At 39.9% G+C, this 27,595-nt stretch overlaps 1 protein-coding gene and 1 long non-coding RNA gene across 2 annotated transcripts in view; one reads left to right on the top strand and one right to left on the bottom strand.

Moving 5' to 3' along the window:
* The window catches only part of LOC119498305, a 67,844-nt gene extending 54,178 nt beyond the window's left edge, over positions 1 to 13,666 (top strand). Inside the window, exons 2-3 of the long non-coding RNA XR_005209102.1 lie at positions 7,985 to 8,080; positions 13,026 to 13,666. This is a non-coding gene — a long non-coding RNA (uncharacterized LOC119498305). The remainder of the gene's footprint in view (positions 1 to 7,984; positions 8,081 to 13,025) is intronic.
* ak5 (adenylate kinase 5) overlaps positions 1 to 27,595 on the bottom strand; it is a 109,499-nt gene that overhangs the window by 61,103 nt on the left and 20,801 nt on the right. Inside the window, exon 6 of the mRNA XM_037787072.1 lies at positions 7,738 to 7,929. Coding sequence (XP_037643000.1) covers positions 7,738 to 7,929 — 192 coding nt within the window. The remainder of the gene's footprint in view (positions 1 to 7,737; positions 7,930 to 27,595) is intronic.

Below are 27,595 nucleotides of genomic sequence, written 5' to 3'. Positions count from 1 at the left end.
CGGAGTCTCTGCTATACTCTGCTCCTCTGCTTGCCTGCTTGCTTTCACTCACACACCGCGCTCGTTCTTGCTCTTTCGCTCCACTCTCACTTTTTCCTCGCCAAAATTTAGCGTAAGTTTGGAGTGTTAATTAACCTCGCCGACATGCTAGTATGACATGGTTGGTACCAATGGATTCATTAGGTTTTCCAGTTTCATATGATGCCAGTATCTTCACTAGCTTTAAAACTGAGCCCGCTACAACCTAAAAATCAGTTGTGTTAATGCGTTAAAGAAATGAGTGGCGTTTAAACAAATTATTACGTTATTACCGCGTTAACTTTGACAGCCCTAATACATGTATTTAGGAAATTATTTGTGGAGTAAAAAAAATCATCTTAAAATTAACAGCTAAGGACAATCATGTTTACAGCCATTAATAATCAATATTATAATCGATGGGTGGAACACTTCAGAGGACTGAGGTGCATGCTTTTGTCAAATCACTATTCTACCTCCGTGTACTGAACATATTTAAAGTATAACAATCTTTTATTATGAGGACCACTGATGGGGTGAAGCGAGGTAAAAGCCTTCATCCTCCCATCTCAAAGATCTCAAAGAAGGGAGTAAGAGATTAAAGGAAGCAGGTGAAGCTTTGAGCAGCAGCTCCTTTCAAACTTTGCAACTCTTTTCAGTGTTTTCTGTTTGATCATCTGAATTAATTCATGCGAAGTTCTTCGAGAGTTTGAGCTAAAAAAACTTTGAAAAAGAGCTTCCCCCAGCACATCACAACAGCAATACACGTCAAGTTGTGTTGATGTTACGTAACGCTCATTGTTGTCGCTCAGAAGGGATGTAAAAAGATATGAATATAATAATTATAAAAGATGCAGATGGATAAAGGAAAAAACAATTTCAGGTTCTTCAGTCTTATTTTCAAAGCGAGAGATATCTTGATGTCTCTTTGTAACAAGAGGATAGTTCATACTGATTAGTTACAATGCGGGTATCTTATTTATATTCCAGGAATAATGAATACCTTGAAACCGTCCCCGGAGAGATAGGACTCCCGGAGAGATGGAGCGAGGTGTCTTTTGTTTGTTTATATCTGCATGGTATCTAGCAGCATGTGGGAAGGAAGCTGGAGCTGAACTCACTCAGGGAATACTTCATTAGATCGGTACCTTTTTCCTAGAATGACAGGACGGCTTCAATTCAGCAAACTATTATCTCTCCTTTGCTGCAATTTCCGGTTTGGCTTCATGTGGAGGTGTGTGTGTGTGTGTGTGTGTTTGATAAATTGAGTCATCCTGCATGAAAAAACAAACCTTCAGTCGTTCATCATCATTGTTAGTTTTTACACAAAAATCTAAATGTCACAAATCCAAAACTTTGTCTACGGCTCAAAAATAAAAAACACTGAGCAATTGTATGTCAGCGGCTCTCAAACTTTCTCCCAGTGACAGAAATAGGACGAGTCAATTCAGTGAAATGTTGAGAATTAATAGACTTGTAGACATGTGTATCGACAATTCTGTCATTCCATTTCAGCGGCAACAATGTGGAGAAATGAGTCACTGCGATTGTTCTTTTATCAACTTATTCCTTCCTTTATTGGACCTGACATTTAAAATGAAAGGATTACTTTCACACAAAAGTCTTTTGCTGAGCGAAAGCAGTTAAGCCTCAGAGATTATTGCATTCATTAGAAACGATTGAGTGCTAATTACTGAAGAGCAGGAGGAACTCATCCAATCAGAAGTTATTACCAGCGACGCCGGTATTGTTTCCGTCTTGTGAGTCTGTTTGTGAGTCACCTGCTGTTTATATTTCTGTCTGTGGACAGATTCTGTCAGGGCAACCACAAGATGTAGTTACAAAGCTTTACAGGTGTGTAGTTGTGTTTGGCGTTGCGGCTGGTGTGATCCCATCGCAAGATGGTCTTTAGTTTAATGTCATCTTTAAAACCTGTCTGCGGCTGTGGCTCAGGAGGTAGAGCGGGTTGTTCACTAATTAGAAAAATCGGCGGTTTGATCCCCGGCTCTTCCGATACTGGATCAGGTACCGGACCGGGCTGACTCAAATAGCTACATCGGGTATCGGTGGCAATGGGGCCGATCTGTTAGATTCAATTCTGTGTTTATATACTAGATACATTATATATTGGAATTTGAATTCCTGTTTAAGTTTTGACCAATTTGTTGCTGCATTAAAAAAAGGTTTACACTTGAATTGTAATTCTTGTTAATTCTGAAGATTAGTTGCTGGTGTACGATTTATTATTTTAATAATAAATAGCAATTCAGTAAATGTATATCTATGTATTTATTTGTCACATTTTGTTTTACAAAGTTAGAAAAGCAATATTTAAGTCAAGTCTCATGCCTTACACATGAAAGAATGATCCCGGTGACTTCCACACAGTGAGACATACAGCTTATTGATTAAACACTGGTATTGGATCGGTACTTGGTATCACACAATCCCCAAAGCCCAGCTATCGGTACCGGTATTGGGACTGAAAAAGTTGGATCGGTGCATCCTTAGTGAATAGTTCATTAAATGATTAGTCAGTTGACATAAAAAGAAACACAATTTTTTTTTTAGATTTCATAGATTAATCGAAAAACAAATGTGTGTCACCACGAGCAACCCCTTTCATATTAGACATCATTTGATAAATTGTTATCAAAATATATTGATTATTTCCGCTTTAATGTTAAAACACTTTACGCTGCATCCTTTGCCCAAACTCCCTCTCACAGAACAACAAATTGTATTGTGCGTTTTGTATGTTCTTTCTTTTATGACTGTAGTATGTTTCTTTGTTTTGACCTGCCATGGGACTACAGATGTGAGTAGTTTAAAGCTATAATCTGGTACGGTGCATCAAATGGTGACATTTATGTTTTAAACTGTACATGGTCCCTTTTAAATAAAATAATAAATAAATGTTCTAAATTGCTGTATTTCCCAGTAGTTTGCTGCTAAAGCCAGAGTAAGATGTCTTTTGCTTATAATCACTAAGAAGGGTGTTGATTTAAAAAGGAAAGATGTTCCTCCTCCTATAACAAAGCACAGATGAACAAATCAGTCATCAACTATAAAGGGACAGAAAATTAACCAAGAATTGACACAATATACCTCAGGGGAGGATTTATGAGTAATAATCCGTCACACAGCTGTGTGGTTTTATCCTTTAATTGCTCCCGAACAGTGTTAATCTGTTTTCCCTTCAGGATTTATCATCAGCGTCAGCATCTCAACGTCTCAGTCTGACGCACAGATATTCACGTAGATTTTTAGGAATCACAAGGAGGAACTTGTGCTGGTATAGTTGATAGACATTTGACCATTCCGGTTTCATGTGGATAAAGATCATACAAGTTTTCTCTTCTGTCTGTTTTCCCCTTTTTTAAACTTATATGAGAAAGTGTAATATTCTTTTTATTAAGATAAAAGGAATATAAGAGCATTTCAAGGGTCTTTTCACACTCATAACCACACACACAAATACGATGCACTCAAGTTGTAAAAGCTCTTATATGTGCAATAAAACATGTTGTTCAGAAGCTCAGAGCTGAAGGACAAGACACGCTTCTATAAGGGAAACAAAGCAAACCCTCCACACATCTACTGCACATATAGATATATATAGATATAAGGATAGATACTTTTTCCCCCTGCAAAGGACAAGAACTGCCCAAGTGTTCAGCATTTGTCATGAAGTTGTTTTTCTAAGAGCTCTTCAGACTGAGCCAACCTTTGTTTTTCGAGGTGTCAGGTCTGTGTGATTGCAAGGACGATTTGATGAGTAAGAAGTAGGAGAGGAGGGTGGGGGGGGTGACAGTAGCAACAGCAATTCACAGGAGAGACAATGCATTGATAAGCTCTCAAAACGTTCAAGAAGTCACTCGAGCGAGGACTGCAGACTTCTTTAATTCACAATTAACGGGAGAGGAAATTGAAAAACAAGAAACAACTACAACACGCCAAATTGCACAGGGACATTATACCTGTAAGATACTTTGGTTTGTTTGAGGAGCTATAAATGTTATTTCTGTTGTTTGTAAGTCAACTGATATATGATTTACAGCTCTGTGCTGATAATTTGTGATAGCTGAACGTGTCAGTTGACCATAAACTACAATACAGAACAAACATATTTATCTCCTAAACCAACAATGGTAAGTCTAGAAAGGAACCAGTAACTGCACATTCACACTAAATATGCTGAATGTTGCAATCTTCAAAAAGCCTTTTTTTTTGTCCTGGACTTAAATATATGATTTTTGCAGTTTTGCTGCAAATCCTAAAAGATGTTGAAACTTGTATTTAAACTTGAAACATAAATACTATCTGATCTGAATACTATCTTACAATATACTGGATATCCATGATTACCCTGGACGTATGATGCCCAAATGTAACCAAATAATACATATTTAGCATCAAGAATGATAAAATGATTACATGGGCTTGTAGAGACTTTAGTTTGAGAGTATTTTACAGGAAAAAAACAAAACACTGCACTATCATACGCCTGCACTGAAGAGACAACAGAATCGTTCACTCAGTGTGTCTTAATTAAAGTTGCCTCCACTGGGAACTACCTGTGAAGTGGTTGATGGAAGATGTAAAATTCAAATTACAATAAAATAAAGAGATTACACTTGAATCCACTTTTCTCCACAGTGGCATCTAAAAACCCTGTTGTAGAGAATCGCTTTAGAAATTCAGCCGCTGGGCTTTAAACTAGAATCAAGAGACGGGCTCACCTACTTCTGACCTCCCTTCGCTGGCTGCCTGTTCATGTTAGAATCAGTTGGGAAATTTATAAAGTACTTCATGACGTGGCACCTACAAAGCAACATCATTTCAATCCCTCTATCATAGATGTGCTCTGAATTTAGAATTTAGCACCTTTTATTAAGAAATGCCATAAATTCACTGGTTTCAGGTTCTAAAATGTGAATATTTTCTGGTTTTCTTAGTCTTGTATGATAGTAAACTGAATATCTTTGGGTTTTGGACAGTTGCTCGGACAAAGCAAGACACTTGAAGACAACATTTGGGACATTTCTTTTGCTATTTTTTGACATTTTCCAGACCAAACGATTAAATGATTAATCGAGAAAATAGTAGTCAAAGTAATTGATGAGTACTCGTTAGTTGCAGAGGAACTTTGCCTAGAATTGGAAGTTATGATTTCAATCAGCAACTGTCTGATCAAACATACCAGTAAAGAAGAGTACAAACTATTCAACATGTACCCTGCATCCTTCCCAATGCATGCTGGTAAAGGCTCTTGGAAACGCATGTACAGATAGAATAGATGTATGAAAGATTTAATGTACAGCAGTAAAATAAAGAGCAAATATAAAGATGTGAGTTTCATGAACTGATGAAACAAGAGAGCAAAGGGAAAGAGGGACCAGAACGCAATAAGCAGAATATAAAAAGACGACGTTCCAAAATAAAAAGATATCACACAAGAGGAAACACACGTTTCCGCAGTAAAATATTTAATTTGTGTTAATGCGTCGGGAATCCCAGAGTCATTAAGTCTATTTTCACTTTTACTCTTACAGCATCGACCACAGAAAGTTAAAGAGAGGACTGAAACATAAACTGCAGGCTCTGACTTCTAGAGGGCATCTGATTATTTTCATTCTCTCTAACATTAATGTGAGATCCACCAGAGATTATCCTGAGTGTTTGATTTTAAGACGCCCCAAGACAACAATCTAAAAACATGCAAACAGTATCTCTTTCTCACAGTAGAGCAGTTCTTCAGTATTCCCTCTGCTGCGCTGAGACTCAGACAGATCAATAAGGCTGAAGAGTGGGAAGCCGCTTCCTGTTGGCTGCAGGAGTCAATAGCTCTATTACCACCTGCCTCACACATGCCCCTCTGCACCTGACCACACAATGTCCTAATGACTAATGACGGTCCCAGTGGTCTCCAATTAACACTTGGCCCTCGATCCCAGCAGCAACAGTCTGCGTTTCACCTCGCAAAACAATCAGGAGCTAAACAGAAATTGTCTGGAAACCCTCACCTTGTCACTGCTGTCTTCTGGGTGCGTGCTAGGTATGATGCTGAATATCTTTGGTTATGTTCACATGATTACTGTGCTCACACCTGTAATTATGCATCCAAACAAACAACCCTATGGCCAGACAAAGTGTTAATTCTGAACGATTCTACAAAACTACAGATTATGTTATAGGTAGGGATGTCACGAGAACCGATACTTCGTTACCAAGTCGATGCCAAAATTTAAAAAAAGTGACGGTACTCTTTTTCTACAGTACCGAAGGTACCGTTCGATGCCTGTAATGGTCGTTGGTCGTTTTCCCACCGGTTAATAAACTTGTGACAACACCGGTGTCACCGATTACACCGGACATTTTACAAGAAAGATTGCGGTCAATATGTGCAGAGCGCTGACTCTGATCTTTACCGTCGGGTGGCGGTGTGTCTGGCCTCTCCGGTAACGCTTTTGCTGCGGGGGTCTACCTGGTGCCGCTGCTCCGTGCACACTGGCTGTGACGGCTCCATCCACCTCGCGGCGCTAACCTCGTTAACGTTATGGTTCCCTTATAGCATTGGGATTAAACGTGAAATATTGCCAAATAGGTGCGTTTGCTTTTCGCTTCAACAATAAATCTTATGCCTCCTGCTCCTACTACTATGAGCTGACGGACCAGATGCGTTCACGGTCAGTATGTAGTGTCCGTCGTCTGACTATCGATTGATAACATGCCGCTGATACGCCAAAATGAACTAAATGGGTCAATTATTTTTATTTATTACTTAAAGGCTACATGCCTCTGTTTTTTGTAATGTTCAAATGTTTTTAATAAAAGAATGCATGTTGCATGGGATTTATTGTTGGTTATTTTTACCGTGGTATCGAATTGGTATCGAGAATCGTGGAAATTCACTGGTATTGGTATCGACTACTAGATTTCTGGTACCGTGGCATCCCTAATTAAAGGACATTTTTGATCATTGACTACAGTACCATGTTTTTTAAGGAGTAATTTTGGGGGATTCTCACTTTTACTGGACAGCTGATTGTGTAGAGACTGAATAGACTGAATAGGCTCTCCACATTATTTTAGCATTTTATTGGTTTGAATGTTTGTATAAATTTATGTGGTTGTCTCCTATGTACACTGTTTTTTTTGTGTGTGCTTTTGTCTGTTTTTAATGAGCACTGCACCGAAACAAATTCCAATCAACTGTGGGTTGACATGGCAATAAAAAAAAAAGTATTGTACATTGTACAATGGTAAAGAGAGAGGGGTATAATATGCAACAAAAGTCTCAGGCCAGAATTGGCCCCGGGATGTTGTAGTTAAATGTTATGTTACAGTAGCTTATCATGCAAATATGGCTTAGGTTATGGAAAGAATGCGGTTATGGGTTAGGTTAAGCAGCTAAATAACTTGGTTAAGGTTCAGAAAAGGTGAAGCTTCTGTAGGACTTGGCGGCATCTAGCAGTGAAGTTGCAAATCGCAGCCAACTTAAACTACTCCCGCGTGCCAAGCGCACAGCGTAGGAGAACTATGGTAATTACCCACATCTATAGCGCTTTTAGCAACCGATAACACCTATTTAATGGCCTGATAACAGTCGAATTGGGTGAATTTATAGAAATAATGGACTGCTTTAGGAAAATAAACATTGCTTTCTCTCTAATGCAAACACACACACAGACATACACACTATTCCACACAACTTACCGTAACAATAAGGCCCCTCTCCTGGAAGTATTTGACCAGAGGAATGGTGTTTTGTTTGAAGTTGGTCAGGCGGCGGTCGATGGCCTTGGGATTGTCGTCCGGTCGTCCCTGCTGCTCGGCTCGTTTCTGCAGCCTCTCCTTCAAACGGTGGTTGGTGCAGGCCAGGAACACCACCAGGTCAGGAGAGCAGATCTACCAGGAGAGAGAAAGACGTATAAAACATTACAGCCAAATCCTGTCCCCTCAGATAAACCTTCATCATCATATGTGACGTCCACGGCCTGACCCTGAGAAGAGCTCCGTCTCAGAGGTGCAATCTGGGGAACCGGAGAATCAGCTCAAGGTCAGTCTCATTTATAAATTCAATGCACTCAGGTCAAAATGTCAAAAATGCAATTCACACCAGAATAAAGACTTAATTCTCAGTAATGTCTGGAGAGATTGGATATCTTTTTTTTTACAGCAGTTTTTGAATTTTGAAGTGCGTCAAACACCTGAATTTCACTGGATTGAAAGATTTAAGATTGTAGCCTTGAAAATAGCCAGCAGCTGCTCCACTGTTGACGCAATTTTAATCCAGGTGAAATCATGAGTCAAACAGGATGGTACTATTCTTTCTCAACATTATTACCCGCCACACAGACAGATTTTCTTTGTTTCAACAGAAGAGATTGAGATTGTAGACGACCACGGGAAAGTTTCTTTTGTGTGACGTGAGTAACAGCAAATGACATTATAGGTGCGATCACACATGCAGCCTTCTCCGTAACCGTGACGGTGGTTTTCTATTTAGAGATCAGACGTGAAGAGGAGCCAGTTATGAATACAATTCGACAGCTCAGGACTCAACATTCCCAGATATCATGTGTGAATCAAGCTGTGGTTACTTATTATTCTTTTCTTGCTACAGCTGCAACAAACATAGAACTTTAGATGAGGATTTCTTCTATAAATAATTATTGTTTGGTTGATTTTTTTGGGTTGTGTTTTTATTTCCTGCTCTGCTGCTCATATTTAATTTTGTTCTAAAATAGTAAGTAAGATGCTAACTGAAACTACGGTGGCCGGCGTGAAAAAGTGAAACAATGAATGTCCCTATCTAGAGCCAGTGTTTGGTTTGTCCCTTCTGGGCTACTGTAGAAACATGACGGCCGGCTCCATGAAGAGGACCCGCTCCGTATGTAGATATGAAGGGCTCATTCTAAGTTAACAAAAACACAACGATTCTTATTTTCAGGTAATTATATACTAAAGAAAACATACCTATTAATATTATATTCAATTTCTGCCAATAGATCTCCCTAAATCCTACACACTGTTCCTTTATACTGTATATAACGATGTTTAAAGCAGCAACATTTTATTTATTTATTAATTTATTGGCACTTAGAGGCAGTATAGACATATCAACTAAAGATGATAATGTGTTTGCTGGATGTGCTGATTTACACATCCAGCAGATATGAAGCAGCGTTGGTCTCCACCAACTCCTGAGGGAAATATCTGTCTCTTTAGCTGCTACTACGTGCACCAGCTAACTGTGCCTGTATGCTGTTTTGTGCTGAACAGGTAGTGTGTAGTGGGTTTTTAGGTTGTTGTATTTAACAAAAAAAATTAAATCAGCTTCCTTTTTGCTATTGAAAACAATGATAGTGGGGAGACTTGATGAAAACAGTGGTTGCAGGCCGTAGAACCAAAACAATGACTTGAAAGACGCTAAAACTACTGCAACTCCCTACTGGCAGGCCTCCCTGCATGCACATTCAACCCCTCTGCAGATGATCCAGAACGCAGAAGCATGACTGGTCTTCAACCAACCTAAAACAGCACGTCACTCCGCTGTTCATATCCCACCACTGGCTCCCAGTTGCCACTTGCATCAAATTCAAAACACTGTTGCTCGCTTACAAAACACCAACAAAAACGGCTCCCGCCTACCTGAACTCCCTCATCCAGGTCCATCCCGCCCACTACGCTCTGCCAATGAAAGGCGTTTAGTACTTCCATCACAACAGGGTTAAAGGATGGGTTAAATGCAGAAGTCAAATTTCATGTATATAACTGTATGTATTATGACAAATAAAGGTTTCTTCTCTAGCTAGACTCTCCCCTGTGTAGTCCCCAGGTGGGTGAATGAGTTACCAAACTCTGTTCGATCCGCAGAGTCCCTTTCCACCTTTAAGAAAAAGCTAAAGATGTTGTTGATGTTGATTAGGATATTCATAATGATGATGATAATGATGACATTGTTGATGCTGTTAATGATGATGATGACAAAAAAAAAAAATTGCTTCTATCCACCCTGTGCGTTGCCTCTGTGCACTGCTTGTCAGCAGCTGTGTCTGATCAGGCTTGAAGCTGTTGTTGGCACTTACTCACGTTGTTCCCTCTTGTCTAGATCCTTGCTTGTGTTGTGTGAACTCTAAGATGTACGTCGCTTTGGACAAAAGCATCTGCTAAATGAAATTGTAGTATTGTAAAACGCTCCATAAAGCTGCAGAATCAGATGATCTGAGTTATCTGTGGGTTCGTCACAATGAGCGACCCCATTCACATGACACAAAGTCATTTGATCCATTGTTAATATAAGAATATTGATAAGTGACACTTTAATTTTTTTTAAAGATAATATGAAATTGAGCATTTTGTTCTGCACTGAACCACGTTACAGAAGCACAATTACACATTGACAAAAATCTGACATTCACTTCAGTCTTGTTTTTTATGAGAGACAAAAGGCTCTGAAACCTGAAAAAAATGCTTGTGTGTAGAGACTTTAAGCATTTGTAAACTGGGAAGGATAAACTAAAAGGAATTTTAACTGTGGCGTACCCATTAACAATCGAGTTCTGAGCAAAGTTGTCTCGTTCCGGTCAAATTACTGCAATCAGGAGACTGTGTAATAACTTCATCAGGTTGCCAAGTTATGATAGCAAGCAAACAAACACTGGTTGTTCTCATTTAAAGGAAAAGGTCAGGCAAAGCATCAGCACTGACTGAGGCCTGAGTAATTGAGATTTAATTTGTTAGCTTAACCACTTCTGTTTTTACAAAGTCCAATACACAAAAACATTCCTTAGTAACCAACGAGTACATGGAATCAACAGGCTGACGTGTGCGCTGGCTATTTAAAGATCAGTGAAGGATGCTGTTATCTATCTAATGCAAAGCAGCATCAAAGGGAAATTACTTGGTTTCTATGGCTCTGACGTCTTTAGGTGAGGCCAGTTGTTTTATAAAGAGGAAAGAGTGTTAAATACTCTCCTCATCCTGAACCTGACAACTGGTCACCCAGCTCACCACCACCGGGAACTTCTCTCTATAAAAAGCATCAAGAGTGGTTTGTTAATATTCCTACTCCGGTGCTTGTTTTTCCTGCTTTGTTAGATGTAATGCACACGATGAACACGCCAGAGTCTGCATTTGATCTGGCGCACACCCAGAGCTAAAAATAGCTCCGATAGCGCACGCCACTCTCGGCAACGGGACTCAGTTTTGAGTCTTGCAAATCAAAGTTTCCGTTTCCATAGTGACAACAGTCGTGCCCTCGTGTTTTTGTTCTCAGGTTGTGCTGGTTGTGATGTGGAGCAGCCATCGGGTGCCGGCTCCGCGGTTGTTTTGTAACCAGTTATGAGATTCATCATCATTAAAATGTCTCCAGAAATGTATTATCGTTGCATCACGTAAGAGCATCTATTTTCAGAAACAGCTTTAATGCCGGCAGTTGTGTCAGTGATGCTATCTCTCTCGCTTAAAGGCCAGGAAGCATGTTGTACACTTCCTCTCTAACTCTAACACACACACACACACGCACACACACACACACAAACACACACAAACACACACACACAGTCAGAGTCCTAAAAACGGTGCATAAGCAGGCAGATGTTGACCTGATCACTTTGCCAAAACGACAGCTAATACCCTTTTTAGGGATGTTCTGCTGAATTAGATTAAAGCAGTGAAATGCTGAAATGGGATTCCTGTTCCGCTGCGGCATCTTCTATGAAGCTAAATGTAAGCTAGATGATACTGATAGGCTTACTGTCACTTACAACTTATAGACGTTCTATACTTTTTTGCATTAAATTCACTTTTATACTTTATTTTGTTCGGTCGCAACTGCTATATGAAAATTGCTGTACCAAGTTTTGTATTTGGTTTGGTGAACAGAGCTTTGTTTAAGATAAGAGATAAAACATTGTTTCAAAATAATGGTATTCCAGCTGTTCAAACTTTAGTTAATCATGATGGACTCTTTCCTGAAATTGATCTTATATATATACCAGTTAAAGCTGCAGTAGATGAAGAAACAGCTGATTCTGGGCATCAGTCCAGACTGCTTTTTGTTTTGGTTCATTACGTTCTACTAAGCCTTTTTAAGCACGTGGAGCTGCTGATTATCAGTCGTTTCAATCTGTCTCCATAAACCGGAGTGTTCTGGGGTCGTTTCCTCTCCATCCTCCATCCAGTAGTTCTCATGGAACAAGTCAAGTCAATTTTATTTATGTAGCCCAAAATCATAAATCACAAATTTGCCTCAAGGGGCTTTACAATCCAATCTGTACAGCGTACGACACCCTCTGTCTCTAGACCCTCGATCCAGATAAGGAAAAAATCCAACAAACTCTTCATTTTGTCTCAGGGAGGTTTGAATGGCACTAATCTGACTTGTCTAAACAAAAAGAACTCATAGTACATATACTAGTATAATATATAACTAGTACATATAGTGGAGCGGATAACATCAATATTTGAGAGGAACTGTGCAAATGATGACACAGGCATGAAATCTGGCTCGGTTGTTCTCCAGGGCTTATTCAAAATCTGCCCGATTGGCCCGAGTTCATTTCTGTCATGGAAATGTGTGTGGTCTGTCGATTTGAATGATCTTGGTGTAGATTCCTATATTTTCCAGCCCGGTGGAGTGGATTTTGCTGATTTTATAAACCTCTAACTTACACTTAGTCTCATTTACGAAGGGGTGACCCGAATAGTTACCTACAATTCAATCTAAGGAGCTTGATTTGACTGCCAGTCTCACAGTTCAAATGTTGCACTGGTAGAAAAATGTGGTTATGAAACAAAGGATCAATTTTCTGATCAAATCTGCCCAATTTGCCTTTTGAAAATCCAAGATGGCGGCCATTAGATTGCCATCCCAAAGTTGATTTCTTTCACAGAAATGTGTGTAATTGGCCGATTTTGATTGATTTTCTTTTTCAAGCCTGCTGGAGTGGATTTTGCTGATTCTATAGCCCTCTGACTTCCACTTTTTACATTTACAGGATGGAAAAAATAACTCAAAGGAAACCAACTGGACCAAGTGCTGCCTATGTCAGCAGGATAAGAAGAAAGAGATCCCCAGGCCAATCCTGTCAAAAGAAGAGATGACGGGTATGTGAACTTGGCAAGGACTATTCCACTGTGTCACTTACTCAATGCACTACCAATCAAGCTAGACCCTGCAAGGCTTACGAAGGTGGTGGGATAGAGGAAACCTTGAGACAAAACAAGGCACAATATCACCAGAGTTGCAGGCTCTTGTTTAACACCACAAACACTGAGCTGAAAGATCAACCCCAGCAGCTACTAGAGATGAGGGTGGTAAAAGCAGGAACCCACGAAATGTCCAAGAGACAAAAACAGTAGAGTATTTCCTATGTGAGACTAAAGGAGGTGAGCTAAGACAAGCACTGACTAATGAAAGTGACTATAGGCTTGTTCGAGATGAACTGCGCCTCGCCTGGAAAGTAGATGAGATCAGGCGGCAGCAGCAAGGGGTGGTGACAAAAAGCTGCGGTAATGTTGGACAGTTTCCAGCAGCCTTCTAAGAATTTACAGGAAGTCACAGGAAAAGTGACATCCTGTTAGATCCGATCTGTAGGCTACTTTAAGTTTGCAGACCACGTTGGGATTTATTTATATTTGTTTGTAAATATATGTGGAAATGTGCGTGTATCTGGCATTGGATTCTATCCTTGTAAAGCACTTTGTAATGAGTGCTACATAAATAACCTTCATTATTATAACTATTCATATTATTATTTTTAACCACACAAGATATGTTTAACAGTTGAAACCTTCATTGCACAACATGAGACTAACAGCCTCCAATATAGCGTTAAATATTATAATTACACAGAAAGTTGTGTCTTTCTACAACACGTGGTGTTTGCTGTCAAAACTGAGAGACAATCAGCTCTTTGATCAGGTGACAGCCAGGCGTTTCCCATCATACCCTGGGTCTTGCAGTCGGTGGAGAGCAACTGGCGGCGTCTGGCTCTAAAAACTGCGGCCACCTCGATCTCGTGAGGTTATCGTTGCCCACGTGTGCATGACGTTAGAGCCAATGACGTCGGGACCAATCCATCCATCCATTATCTGTAACCGCTTATCCTTTTCAGGGTCGCAGGGTTGACATTGGGCGAAGGCGGGATACACCCTGTCTGTACACCCTGGACAGACAACCATTCACGCTCACATTCACACCTACGGGCAATTTAGAATCAACAATTAACCTAACCTGCATGTCTTTGAACTGTGGGAGGAAGCCGGAGAACCCGGAGAAAACCCACGCTAACACGGGACACCAATGTAACCGGCATGCATTGCGTGGCGATCGCCGGATATCGATTCTGCGCAGGCCTGGCTCATCTCGAACAAGCCTATTGAGAGCATAGATGAATGTGCAAGAACACTCAGTGGTGGAAAACTCCTTGCCAAACTGAGTGGCGGAGATGTCATAGCATCTACCTGCTTGGCGGCTCTGTATAACCGAGAACGAGACTACCTGAAGGTCCAAGAGCAGAAGAAAGCACAGGAGCACAGGATGAAATTGCCTTCTCTGAACTGGCCACTTACATCAGTGGGATAAAAGCTGCCAGTGATGGTACAGATCCACCCATTTTCAGGCTCTTATGTGAGATATCTGTAAGCTTACTAAATGAAGAATTATATAACATGACTGTCTTTGTGAGTCTCAGTCTCACAGGAGGAGATAGATGAAGCCATGTGCACTTGCAATATGCAAGTAATTAATTTGCATAATGTTTAATATCTCTCTAATGATGGAGAGTATTGTGCAGAGAGAGTGTCGGCGTCCACACTGAATGTACAAAGCAAAGTAGCTGTTGCTCTGTTTTGCTGTTTTGTCCTCTTTGTTATAACCATCATAATGGATGAGTAATTATAAGGCAAGATGACAGCTGCAGGCAGCAAACTGATCGATCGTCCGACTAACAGTCAAAAACCCAAAGATATTTCATTTCCAATGATATAGACAAAGAAATGCAGCAAATCCTCACATTTGAGTGGCAGTAACCAGTGCATGTTTGGCGTTTGTCCTTGATAAATGGCTTTGTGCGATTGATCAATTGCCAAAATTGATAGAGAGATGTGCGCGTTGTGGATTTAGTCACACGGGTAGATTGACAGGGATGAATAGATAGACTGACACCCCCTCAGTGGAAAGGAGCGGAGGTAAAGAGCCTGGAGTGAAGGATGAAGGGATAGATGGTCTCTCCGGGCAGCTATAAAAAGGAGCAGGACGGTTGTGGCGTCCCACAGGAGCGGCTCATAAATGGCTGCTGTGATGTTTTAAAGGGCAAAGTAGCAGCATGGGGTGAGGGGAGACTAATGAAAATGGATGCTGCGGGTCCCCGGAGGTTCAGTCAGAGCTCTTACTGTGCTTCGGGAATATTGGATCCAAAATAAAGCACTGAACCTTCTAGAATATGAATTACATGATGCTTCAAGAAGCACTCAGTCTGTTTGAAAGTTAGAAAGCCAATGAATCACTCAGTCAGATTTAACCCTTTTGAAGGCCTCTACAAGTATTCTTTGGACTGAAGCTCTGCAGAGGGAATGGTTTGCTTTGGTGCTTAAATTAGGTGACCACTTTCATGCAAAATGTCATGCAAGATTTTCAATTTTCGTGTTGAATAAGCCTTTGAAGCTATATGAGGCTGTCACGGGACTTGAAAACTCTTCTCTGAAATTGTTAAAGTTATGGGTTGCAAAGCAGCTCATTTATGTGTGAATAAGGATGTCTTTTTTTTAAATTGAAATCTAACATCCGCCCGATGTGAGTCAGTCTAATATATTGGTTTAACCCTACAAAACACAGTGTCAAATGAATTAAGCTAGTAGGCTAAGAAAGGAAGTGGATTCACGAATACTGTATATAGACTAGCTGTGAGATTGGATTACATTGTCTGTAGAGTAAAAGTAGAAATGGTAAAATGCACGACAGTTAGCCCAACAGTATATTAACTATGGCTGTCAAAGTTAACGCATTATTATTATAATAACGCGTTATTGTATTCACACCCACTAATTTCTTTAACGCATTAACGCAATCGATCTTAACGGCGTCCGAACCTGGTGTCTGTAGTATTGGGGTGCTACAATATGAAACAAGAAAACCTAAGCAATCCATTAGTACCAACCATGTCATACTAGCTTGTCGTGAAGGAGGTTAAATAACGCTCCAAACTTAGGCTAAATTTGGCAAGGAAAAACTGGCATGGCAATTTTCAAAGGGGTCCCTTGACCTCTGACCTCAAGATATGTGAATGAAAATGGTACCCACAAGACATGCCCACTTTATGATAATCAGATGCAGTTTGAGGCAAGTCATAGTCAAGTCAGCACACTGACAGCTGTTGTTGTCTGTTGGGCTTGAGTTTGCCATGCTATGTTTCTGGACAATATTTGTCATTGTTTTGTATTGTTAATTGATTTCCAGTAATAAATTGATACATATATTTGCATAAATGAATCATATTTGGGGGGGCGGGTTAGTAATGGTGCCTTCAAATGAAACTCATGAGCTTGTGTTTACAACATGGGAAGTCGTGTACACAATATGTGTGGCGTTCCAGTGGTTAAGTCGTGAAGAACACCGCTGCTACGCAACAGCAATATCGCTGTTACTGTCGGCTTCTAGAAGCAACAGAGGATAACAATTTAGCAAGTTAGCAAGTGGGTAAGATAATGCAGGAAATGCAAAGGCACAATGACAGAGGAAAAAGATGAGGTAGTTGGGAATATCCACATTTTCCTCAGACATATTGTAAAATTACCAAAAAAAATATCCGACTAAAATTAAAATACATTAACTATGCACCGAAAAATGTACTTCCATGGGCTCCGCCATTTCTCACAACGTCAACAAACACGTTACAACTCGTGAACTTGGAGCTTTCAGAAAATTTCCACTTACAAGGTCGTGAATATGACATGAGGGGGGCGTTCATATGGACTCTTCTCTTAAACACGGTAAACACGACCCTATTCGAAGGCACAATAACAACTGTTATGGAGCTACTGGCAGAGTGCTGCTGACAGAATATACACAGTTGAACCGACTCTACATAAATCATTAAAATGACATCCGTGTTGTACAACAACTATTAACATGTCAGATTATTAGTACCAGCACTAATTTGCTTCCCTGTGTTACTTTCTATACCTCTCCTTTCCTTTCCCGTCTCGGCTCTTCATCTTTAATCACAGCGGCCTTCTCTTTCACCGTCGCAGCCTTTGTTCCTTACGTCTCTCTGTTAAGAGTCCAAGTCTTAAATATTCTGCTGCTGCTAATGATGAGGAGTTTTTGAGTCACGTCTTCAGCAGCCCCACTGGGACACTTAAGAAAGACTATCCGGTATTTTTAGCAGGCTATATTCAGGTGCGGTTGTTTAATGCCTGTCCAGTAGAAATTGCTCTGTAGTGTAGAGTTTGATAATCTATTCATCTTTTCTAAGCAAAAATTTCCCCAAATTGCTGTTTCCAGCCTCTGAAATGTGAATATTGACAGCTATAGTTTGTTTGTATATGACATATTCAATCTTTGGGTTTGAAATGGTTGTTAGGATAAAACAAGCAACTCAAACACATCACCTTGGGCCTTTTTAAAACGTTTTTCTGATATTTTATACACAATTGATTAATTGATTTAACAACAAAATATTTGGCAGATGAATCAGTAATTAAAATATGCATTAATTGCAGCCAAAATTAAGTGTATAGTTTAAATAAACCCAGTCAAATTTAAATATTTGATTCAAAAGTAAGGTGTAGTAGTTGACTTTCTCTGTTTAACTTTCTTTTCAATATAGCCTATACTGTAGAATTATCTAGCATTTGTAACTGTTATATAGGAGAATACATCAGTGTGTACATATAATCATAGTAGAGTACTTGTACCCGACTGCCTAAACATTATCACTTCACAAATCCTTTCACTTCGTTCAGTTAACACATTTTCTGTTCCTACAAAAACAGAAATTGGCATCTTATTTGACATTACCAGGTGTAGATAACGTGGATTGGCATGAGATTTATTTTTTTCTTGATATGACAGCTGATTGGAGTTGGAGATAGATGAACTCGTTCAGATAAATGTCAGCAATAAGCCAGAGTCAGACTAAAAGTGGATACTGAAAGGACACACAAAGATGTTTCTTAGCAACTGGGGAGTATTTATTTCTTGCTAGAGAACTGAAACAAGTTTGTCAAAACCAAAAAGCTTCTTTCTTTGTTTCATTCATTGTAAAAAAAACAACAACATCCTCAAGGTCCTGCTATGATCAAAGATAAAGGCAGTTATGTAGACTAACGGTGTTCGGTACACGAATCACGAATGCTCAGGTTCAGGCAAGGTTGCAAAATAATTATTCGACATGTGTATAAAACAATTGTTTGTGTAACAAGAGATGAAAGCAAACAAATTTGTCAAAATTACAATCCAAACATACGTCAAATTGCATTGAAGTCTATGGGATCTTCAGTTTTCTTTCCCCCAAAAGGGGGCGTGGCCTTGACTTTTTGCAAAGTACCCGTATGTGCCGGTCTGATTTATCCTTTGCCTTAAAGCTTCAGTAGGCAGTATATTTTTGGCATCATTGGGCAAAAATTCCATAATAACCTTTCAGCATATTGTAATTCAAGTGTTCTGAGAGATAACTAGACTTCTGCACCTCCTCATGGCTCTGTTTTTAGGCTTTAAAAAATCTAGCCCGTGACGGGAGACTTTGACCAATCACAGGTCATTTCAGAGACAGATTGTTCCTACTGGCTGTGCTCCGGTCATGTGACCGGTACTTGGCGTTCCTTCAAGCCAGTTCAACCTGATCTCAACATGGCAGCTGGGTCACAAACTTTCTTATTTTACAGCTAAACAGTGCACTACAAGATCATTCTGAAAACATTTGAGGCGAGAAATAGGCATTAACATAGTACACTATTGATTCATATTTGATCAGCGCGGCCTAGTTTGACCATTTGGTCGTAGTTCGCGAGTGATTGACAGATGGCTCTCATAGACAGCAGATGGACAGCAGACCTCAGATCAGCTCTGACTGCTTGTGACACAGAGGCACATGATTTTTTTCAGGTTACCTGTTTCATGTACTGCTGTCAGGGTATAGCGACCGTTTTATAAAAATAACATTATATTTTCTCCAATCTCGCCTACGTCAGCTTTAATGCACTAACCCTACTTCAAATAATTTCAAGTTAGGCCTACTGATACTTTCTGGTAGATAATATTTGCATCTTTACTACAGTGAGTCTTTTTTCGGAGAATATTAATGAAAAACAACGTTGAGAGTCTTTTTTTAAAGGCTGAGTAGTGTTTCCAGGTATTCCTTTTCAAGCTGCATACACCAACCTTCCCCAATAAGGTAGGGCAACCTGTATGTAGTGTGAGAGGCGAAACCCAGGGGAAACAAAGGCTGCAAAGCACTTTAGGGCACCATTCTCTGCTGCTTGTCAATATAGATGAATGTATCAACCCAGATCTTCTCTCATCTGGACTGTGGTGTCTGGACAGTAAGAGAACAATGTTCAAAGATGCTTTCGTAAAACAACTAACCTGAAACAAAAGTGGGGTTTACAGAGACGTTCACACTGCCACAAATGCTCTCACAATACACCCAACACAAGGTCTCTGCATCTCATTTGACAAAGCGAACCACTGTTATTTACTCTCGTTGCTCCTGAGATGCACAAAAGGCCCGTTAATAACCAGTTGTCACATAATTCTATTGTAAATCCCAGGGCTTCTGCATCTGTGCATTATTGGCTGAGAGGTCATCAGCTCTAATCACCAACAACTGTATGAGCTGTTTGTGAGCGGTTGCTAGGATACAGTTATAAACACAACTGTATGCATGTGTTATCTACGTGATTCCATCTCCAGTGAACTTCCTCAGTCCTTATCTAACCCCCGGGGGCCCCATCTACAAACTGTCATCAACTCTTTTAGCAATCCTTTTATGCGACAATTAAAATAAGATTGTGACAATAAAAAAATCTATTCAGCTGAATCAAATCTTTTCTGGTTATCTATTACGAAATGTAATTCACCAAGATGAGAGATGAAGCACCATTTTAATTATGAGACTTCAAGGCTCCTTGAATGTGGAAATGCCTGTTGGTGAGTTAGTCACTAACTGCATGTTTATTTTCTATTTACAGCCTCAGCTGATGTGGAGACGCGGCAGGGAAGGTAATCGCATCTGATCTGCTCCATGTTTGAAACAGCGGGAATCGCTGATAATAACCATAGCTCAATAGCTCAATTTGTGAGCTCTATCAATGAGAGTTGGGTTGCGTGATTGTGTGGGTATTGTCCGTTTAGAAATCTTCCTCTCTGTACATGAGCCATTCAATGTATATCATCTTGTTTCTTTGCTTGGGTTCCTCGTGTAGCTTTCAGACAGGGAACATGTACTAAGTGGAATCTGCTGTCAGACGAGGTGGACCTCGAGACAGCAGCAACCACATTACGAGCTCTCATTACGCCGAGGCCCGGCATCTTCTCAAAAAGAGGGAGAGATTGTAACAATTACCGGAGAGACGAGAGAATATAACAAAGACATGAGGGAGGGTTAGCCGTCCACAGTGGTTAGTGTGATGAGCCAAAGAACCTAGACACTATGCCTGTACCAGTTTGCCGTGCAATACATCAGGTATGCCAGGAAGATTCAGTAGAAGACAATTTCTGTCACAAAAATACACAAACGTGGAGGAAATTAATGCTACTTTGTAATGTAAAAGAAATTAAAGTAAAGGAACAGTAGAATTATTTACAGTAGGTAAATAATATACATGTTAATCACCTATAAATGATAGCTGCTTATCAGTCAGGTGATGATCAGTGTACTGAGGTTGTCAAAAGCTTTTATGTTTTTCAATTCTGACCCACACTAATGCATTTTAGTAGGGCTGTCAATCGATTCAAATATTTAATTGCGATTAATATCATGATTGTCCATAATTAATCGCGGTTAATCGCAAATTAATCACACATTTTTTTATCTGTTCAGAATGTACCTTAAAGGGAGATTTGTAAAGTATTTAATACTCTTATCGTAATGGGAGTGGGCAAATATGCTGCTCCATGCAAGGACAAATATTGTCCAGAAACCCTCACAGGTACTGCATTTAGCATAAGAAAATATGCTCAAATCATGACATGGCAAACTGCAGCCCAACAGGCAACAACAGCTGTCAGTGTGTCAGTGTGCTGACTTGACTATAACTTGCCCCAAACTGCATGTGATTATCATAAAGTGGACATATCTTTAAAGTGGAGACTCGTGGGTACCCATAGAACCCATTTTCAATCACATATCTTGAGGTCAGAGGTCAAGGGACCCCTTTGAAAATGACCATGCCAGTTTTTCCTCGCCAAAATTTAGCACAAGTTTGGAGCGTTGTATGACATGGTTGGTACCAATGGATTACTTCATGTTTCATGTGAAGCCATATGCATCTTCACTCTAGCTCTAAAACTGAGCCCGCTACAGCCGCCGAAAGATCAATTGCGTTAATGCGCTAAAGAAATTAGTGGCGTTAAAATGATTTTGCTTAAACACGTAATTATCGTGTTAAATTTGACAGCCCTAACTTTTAGTATATTGTTAAGAAAGATAGACCCACCATACTTATTCAATTTAAACCTCATTTACACGAACCGTGCTGCAAAAGTAAATAAATATGCACAAAGAAAACAGCATTTACTATCAGGACTTACAGAACGTTAAAGGGAAAATTTGTCAATATTCAACCTTATCTTTATCTATCTGAGTTAGGGATATATTGTGAAAACACCTGCGGTTCTTGCTGATGTTCTCTTTGTGTCTCTGGGTCATAGCTGCAAAATCTGTAGTACTTCCTGCTTCCAGTGACGTTGTTGGAGGCAAAAAAGAACTACACAGTACTACAGTACTTCAGCTTTGGTAGCTGTGGGACGCAATGCCATTCAAAAACGTACTCGTTGTCTTCGCTTGTGTTACGTTTCCGACAGCGAAAATGTCGTCCCACAGTATGAGTGCAGAGGATGTTATGGACAAGGATGTTTTACAGTGTTTGGGCTGACACGCATATTCAGCCGTAGAGAGGCGCTGCCCTGCTGCTGCGGGGAGGATACGGCTGGCGGTGACCCTCCAGAACCTGAGCTGCCCAGAGCAAACACTGTCTGGTGGAGCCTTTGCTCAAATTGCCCTCCGCTGCCAACAGAAACGGAATCATTCTGCTATTATGAATGTGAGCGTGGGCAGCTTTTGTTGGTTGCTGTCGCAGGTGACAACCCAGAGAAAGCGAGCTATGTGTGCGTTACTATGCATGAAAGTTGTCAGCGGTGTGCTGGAACCCTTCAGGATCCCGAAGATAAACTAGAAAAGGCAACCACAAGAATGGCAGGGCGATTTTGAGTGAGAGCCGGTAAAGAGCCGCTGCTCTGTTGGCAGCCGGACGGCAGCGAGATCATTTTCCTTTTATTGATTTTGTTATCTTCTCAGATGGAGCAAACTTGCCAGCAATGCATCCTGGTAAATGTAGGCACCGCCGACACGGCTCCGCAGCAGGAGAAATCAGGTTTCTCGGTCAATATAGCGCGTGCTGTGGAATTTATTTCTTCAGTTGACTACATTTACCATCAGCACTGATTCAAAAAATGTATCCTTTAATATTTATCTCCATCAAATCTGTAGTGGATGATTCTGACTTAATTGTTTAAACAAATATGACTCATTCTGATTCATTAATTCACAGTATCATTTATAAAATGTTTATAAACAGTCAACAAGACAAGTAAAACCTTCACTGAAGAGCAAAGCAAATTTAAAAACATGTTCACTGCCTACATGTTATGTTCATATACTATGAGTGTATGTATTCACTTCCAGAATCTTGCACTGGGATGCACCGATACAACTTTTTCTCTATTCCTGTCCCTGTTTCTCTGTCTATATATATGTATGTATGCATGCGCTTCTGTGAGCCTGTGTCTTATTTGCCTACATACTGTATGTGTTTATAGTATGTGATGAAACTGTCCTATTCTGTGTGCATGGATGTATTTATGTGCTTCTATGCGTGTGAATATGTTTGTTTGACTTATTCATGTGTATGCATGCACTTTTATTCATTTATGTATAGATCTATATGACATTGTGTGCCCATGTCTATCTGAAATGGAATAGGGAATAAGAAGAAACACAATATGACAGGCAGATTGCCTTTTTGCACCGTTTGTCAACATACATTAACTAACTGGAGCAGACTGACTCTGTACAGCCAGCTATTTGCCCGAGGCTGCCTACATTAACGAGCCATTCACATGTGTTAAGTGGAAGGATGGCGAGATAAAGCGTCACACCATCTTTCACTAAACGTACCTCCAGGAGAGCCCCATCTGGTTTTCCCTGCAGGAGCCCACAAACACACATTTAATCACCATTCAGAGCCGATGAGGAGCCGCAGACTGTTTGATATTTGCTCTATTTCAATGCTTCCTGAAGTGAAATATCCACAAAACACATGTCGGTTGATGGATGCGCTCACTACAGAACAAACTCCGTGCAGCAACTTTAGCATAGTGGCTATATATGGAAGTGCAGGTCACGTTATGCCCGACGGCTCAGAGAAACGTTTTGCCAGACACATAGATATACTTGCACTCTTTATATTTACACTCTTTCTATACTTCGTACTGCAACTGCTGCAAAACAATTTCCCTTGGAATACTTTTTTTAAAATTTAGATCTTGAGGAATCATTGAGGGCATGCCCTCATTGTCAATGATCAAAACAGAATAAATACACACAAGAAAATAATTACCAAGAAATAGTTCTATCTTATCTTAGCTAATTACAGGGCTTTGTTGAATACTCGCTTCTGATTGGTCAATCACGGCGATCTACGATCTGTTATTTCTTTATAGCAGACCTTTGCTATATATTTCACAACAATGACTGGCTCGCTGTACATTATCCCTTACTTAGCTTTGTTTAGCTTAGCTTAGCTAGTCCCTTCAGTATTCCATCTTGTTATTGCAAGAATCAGTGCAAATTCAGCCAATCCCCGCAATATTTTTGACATTTTTTTATAACCAATAATTGCATTTTTCTGCATAAAAATGATTAAATTATTAAAACAAGACGTACTTTTATAAGCAAAAATTATATAATTGGTATATTTCCCTAGCATCTGCTTTCTCAGGCAGCGTTTGTCTGAGATATGTGTATCTCCAGTCGAACCCTTTTAAAGTGACCCATATCTAATCTAATTTTTAAAACTAAACACAGTGCTACACAGTGAGGTAGGAAACATTAAGGTTACCTTACAGAACTAATTCAGGGGGGGAAAAAAAATCATATACTGTACGTAAGTTCAACATCCTCGCTAGTTAACTGTATATACATGCTACCAGACAGAACAGCCCAGGATCAGGTCACTCCTAAATTTCTGAACTCATTTTCTCACTGAAACATATTATCAATGATTTCTTTCCTGATCCTAATTTTTCACATCTTACTTGAATAGTTATATATAAATAGCAATTTATCGCAAATTTTATTTATTAGATAATTTAGTGAGAAACGTGAATACAAATGATTTTTTTTGGTTTTTGGGGCAGCAATAATTACGCAGAAAGTCAATGCAACCCCGGAGGGACTGGACTTAGACTCACACTAATCAGTAATATGATATTTAAGCAGACTAAATAATAATATGACAACGGCCACTTGCTTTTCCTCATGAATTACGAACCACTCCCTATAATTTAACAACTGCTGAATGACTTTAGATATTCACCTCCTCCTGGAGTATGAATCCTGTCCAAATGAGACTTGAGACTCTGATGTCCTTCTCTGTCGTACCCTGTAATGTAGCTAAAATGGCCAGATTATAAAGTCAGTCTTTACTCGCGCTGACCCAGATAGACCCCAACCCATCCCCAACCACTCTACAAGTCATTTAGTGTTCATATAAAAGTTGATAAATGTTAAGTGAGTTTAAATGTGATAAAGAGAATCAATCCTTCTAAAATCAATCGATCGTTGTGTCACACAATTGGCCACTCAACTGTAAAGGATACATTTCCATTACTGGGCTCCAGCTTAGACAAAAGCACTGTACAATATATGTACTGTATCATAGCTTCTATATTGTGAGAATAACATTTGTACAACCACCTTTTATCATTTATCGTATTTCGTTGCTTATTTACATGAGGTGAACTCTCTTTTTCATGTCTAACAAAACCGGCAGGTGATGCTTATTGATCCGAGCGACAGGTATTTCAAGTGTTGCCCAAGGACACTTTAATAGGATGGATAGTGACAGCACAAAACCAGTCTGCCATTCAAATGGCAGAGTCCTTGCTCAGTGTGCCGTTACCTGTTCATTTCAGGAACACTAAGCATTGACTGGGCAGCGAAATGAAAACATTTTGTTTCACTGTTGAATAGCTGAGAAGCAGCAGCAGCTGAAACACGTTGACTTAAGGCATTGTGAGCATGAACAGAGAGAGTTCAAGGTCACTGCTGGCATCAAATATTACACTGCAGAGGAAATCAAACAGTCCACCTGACGCTGCAAGCACACTAACTGGTTTATAGCTCATATTTCACATGCAAATATAATATGTAGTCCATAACATAACAGTTTATCATTAAGAGTGTAAAACATTAATGGTGTTAAATTCGATTTCCAGCGCAAACAACTATTTGCTATGTAAAGCTATAGAGTGATGTCTACCTGAGCAGAGAATGAAGTCGCTCTCCCTCTGTGTGTGTTGTAATCAGAGCTGTGCTTTGTTGACATAGCCGGGTTTGCCGCACATACTTTTAGGTGTATGTTTGTGCATGTGAGCGTTCCCCACTGGCTAGCTCACGGCCGCCGCTCTGCACTGCTCTCATACGGCAGTTACAGCTGATAACGCCGTCCTGACTGGCGTCGTCGTTGCGGAAGCGTAGCACCCACCCTCTGGTTCCCCCTCAGGTTAACACTGTTAGCTCTATCAGCACTGTTGCTGTTGTTTTTACTGTTAGCACTTTAGCTGTGAGCCACAGGCTCAGCTGTCGCCATGTAGAGAGCCGTGCAGAGGCAATAGAAATGCTCTGAATTCCGTATAGAGAACCTTTAACCAAACTCCATCAGTCAGTATCTTTGAAAAATGGCCTCTTTAATTTCAAACACTCCCAATATCCCACTTTGCCTACTCTGTCGGCTGCAGACACTGCTGCCAAAATGTTGCTTCGGGGATCCATACGGGGAAAATTCTGTGGTTGATTTAGAATTTATTATTATATTTTATTATTATTATTATTATTTCATTCATGAGAATGGTACCTACGGATGGACGGACAACCCGAAAACATAATGCCTCCGGCCACGGCTGTTGTCGCCGCGGATGCATAAACATGTTCCTTGATAGGGAGGGTAGTTATAATCATTTTAGAGTAGAATTTATGTTAAGAAACTTTGTGTTCGTACAGCTATGAAGCGTATATGTATTTAAATCTGTGGGGTGAAATTGTGGAATGATTTGGATGTGGAATACAAGAAAAGCACAACCATTACTCAGTTCAAGAAGATATACAAAAGAAGTATAAGAATGAGGAAGGGCTGTGATGATGGTTTAGTTTGAGTTTGTTTTATTGACAAAATGTACTCGTACATAGAATTTGGATAAATGTTTATAACCTGCATATAAATTCAAATTTCAAAATTTAAAAGCATGTTCATGTGACATCTCACTGTGAGTGATAGTTAAATTACACTATTCATCATTTTGTCCAGGACACCCCTCGGGTCCTTCAGGGTGTTCTAGGGGTTTCAGTTTAAAGTATAAATATTAGTTTAAATATTATAATTACATTTGAATTAGTCACAGTTGGGAGATCACTCATTGTGGGCAAAACTTTTTAAATTATCTTATAAAACTGATTCAATATTTGCAACTTGTCGAAGAGTCTAAATGCCCTGACAGTGTCCCAGAGACGCTATGCAATATCTGATATCAAATACATCAAACACTGATGGCGTGACTCAAACCACAGAGCAACCGACGCTGCCGTGCTTAGATCTCAAGCTACTGGTGATAAAACCTGAGGGATAACAGCACCGGTGTGTGGTGTGCGACCAACTCGTTTACATATTTGGCTCATAGCAGGTGCCACTTGAATAGCTCATTGTGTGTGTTGGACTCCGATACTTTGTCTGGATGCCAAAAGAAAGACATCATGTGTTCCAGCTGGTCACAGGCGGAAACATCTGTATTGCATTGAATAGTGAGATAAATAGGAAGCCTAGTTAAATGTCTTATATACAGTAGAGTAGAATTAGGAATCTCTGATTCAAGATGCTACAATTAACTTACAAAATAATTATGCACTTTTTGCACGTCACTCCGTCTTCTCTCAGGCCCTGCCTACACGTATACAGATATTTTTAAAGACGTATATTTTCCCCTCAGTTTAAAAAAAGAAAAAAAAAGGTCCACATGACCTTCATTTTACAAAATATCTCCGTCCACACTAGAACGCAAAAAACGACTCGC

The sequence above is a fragment of the Sebastes umbrosus genome, chromosome 12 (genome assembly GCF_015220745.1).
Source record: "Sebastes umbrosus isolate fSebUmb1 chromosome 12, fSebUmb1.pri, whole genome shotgun sequence".
Taxonomy (NCBI): Eukaryota; Metazoa; Chordata; class Actinopteri; order Perciformes; family Sebastidae; genus Sebastes; species Sebastes umbrosus.
The sequence above is the reverse complement of the archived record's forward strand: the minus strand, read 5'-3'. Positions and strand labels throughout refer to the sequence as shown.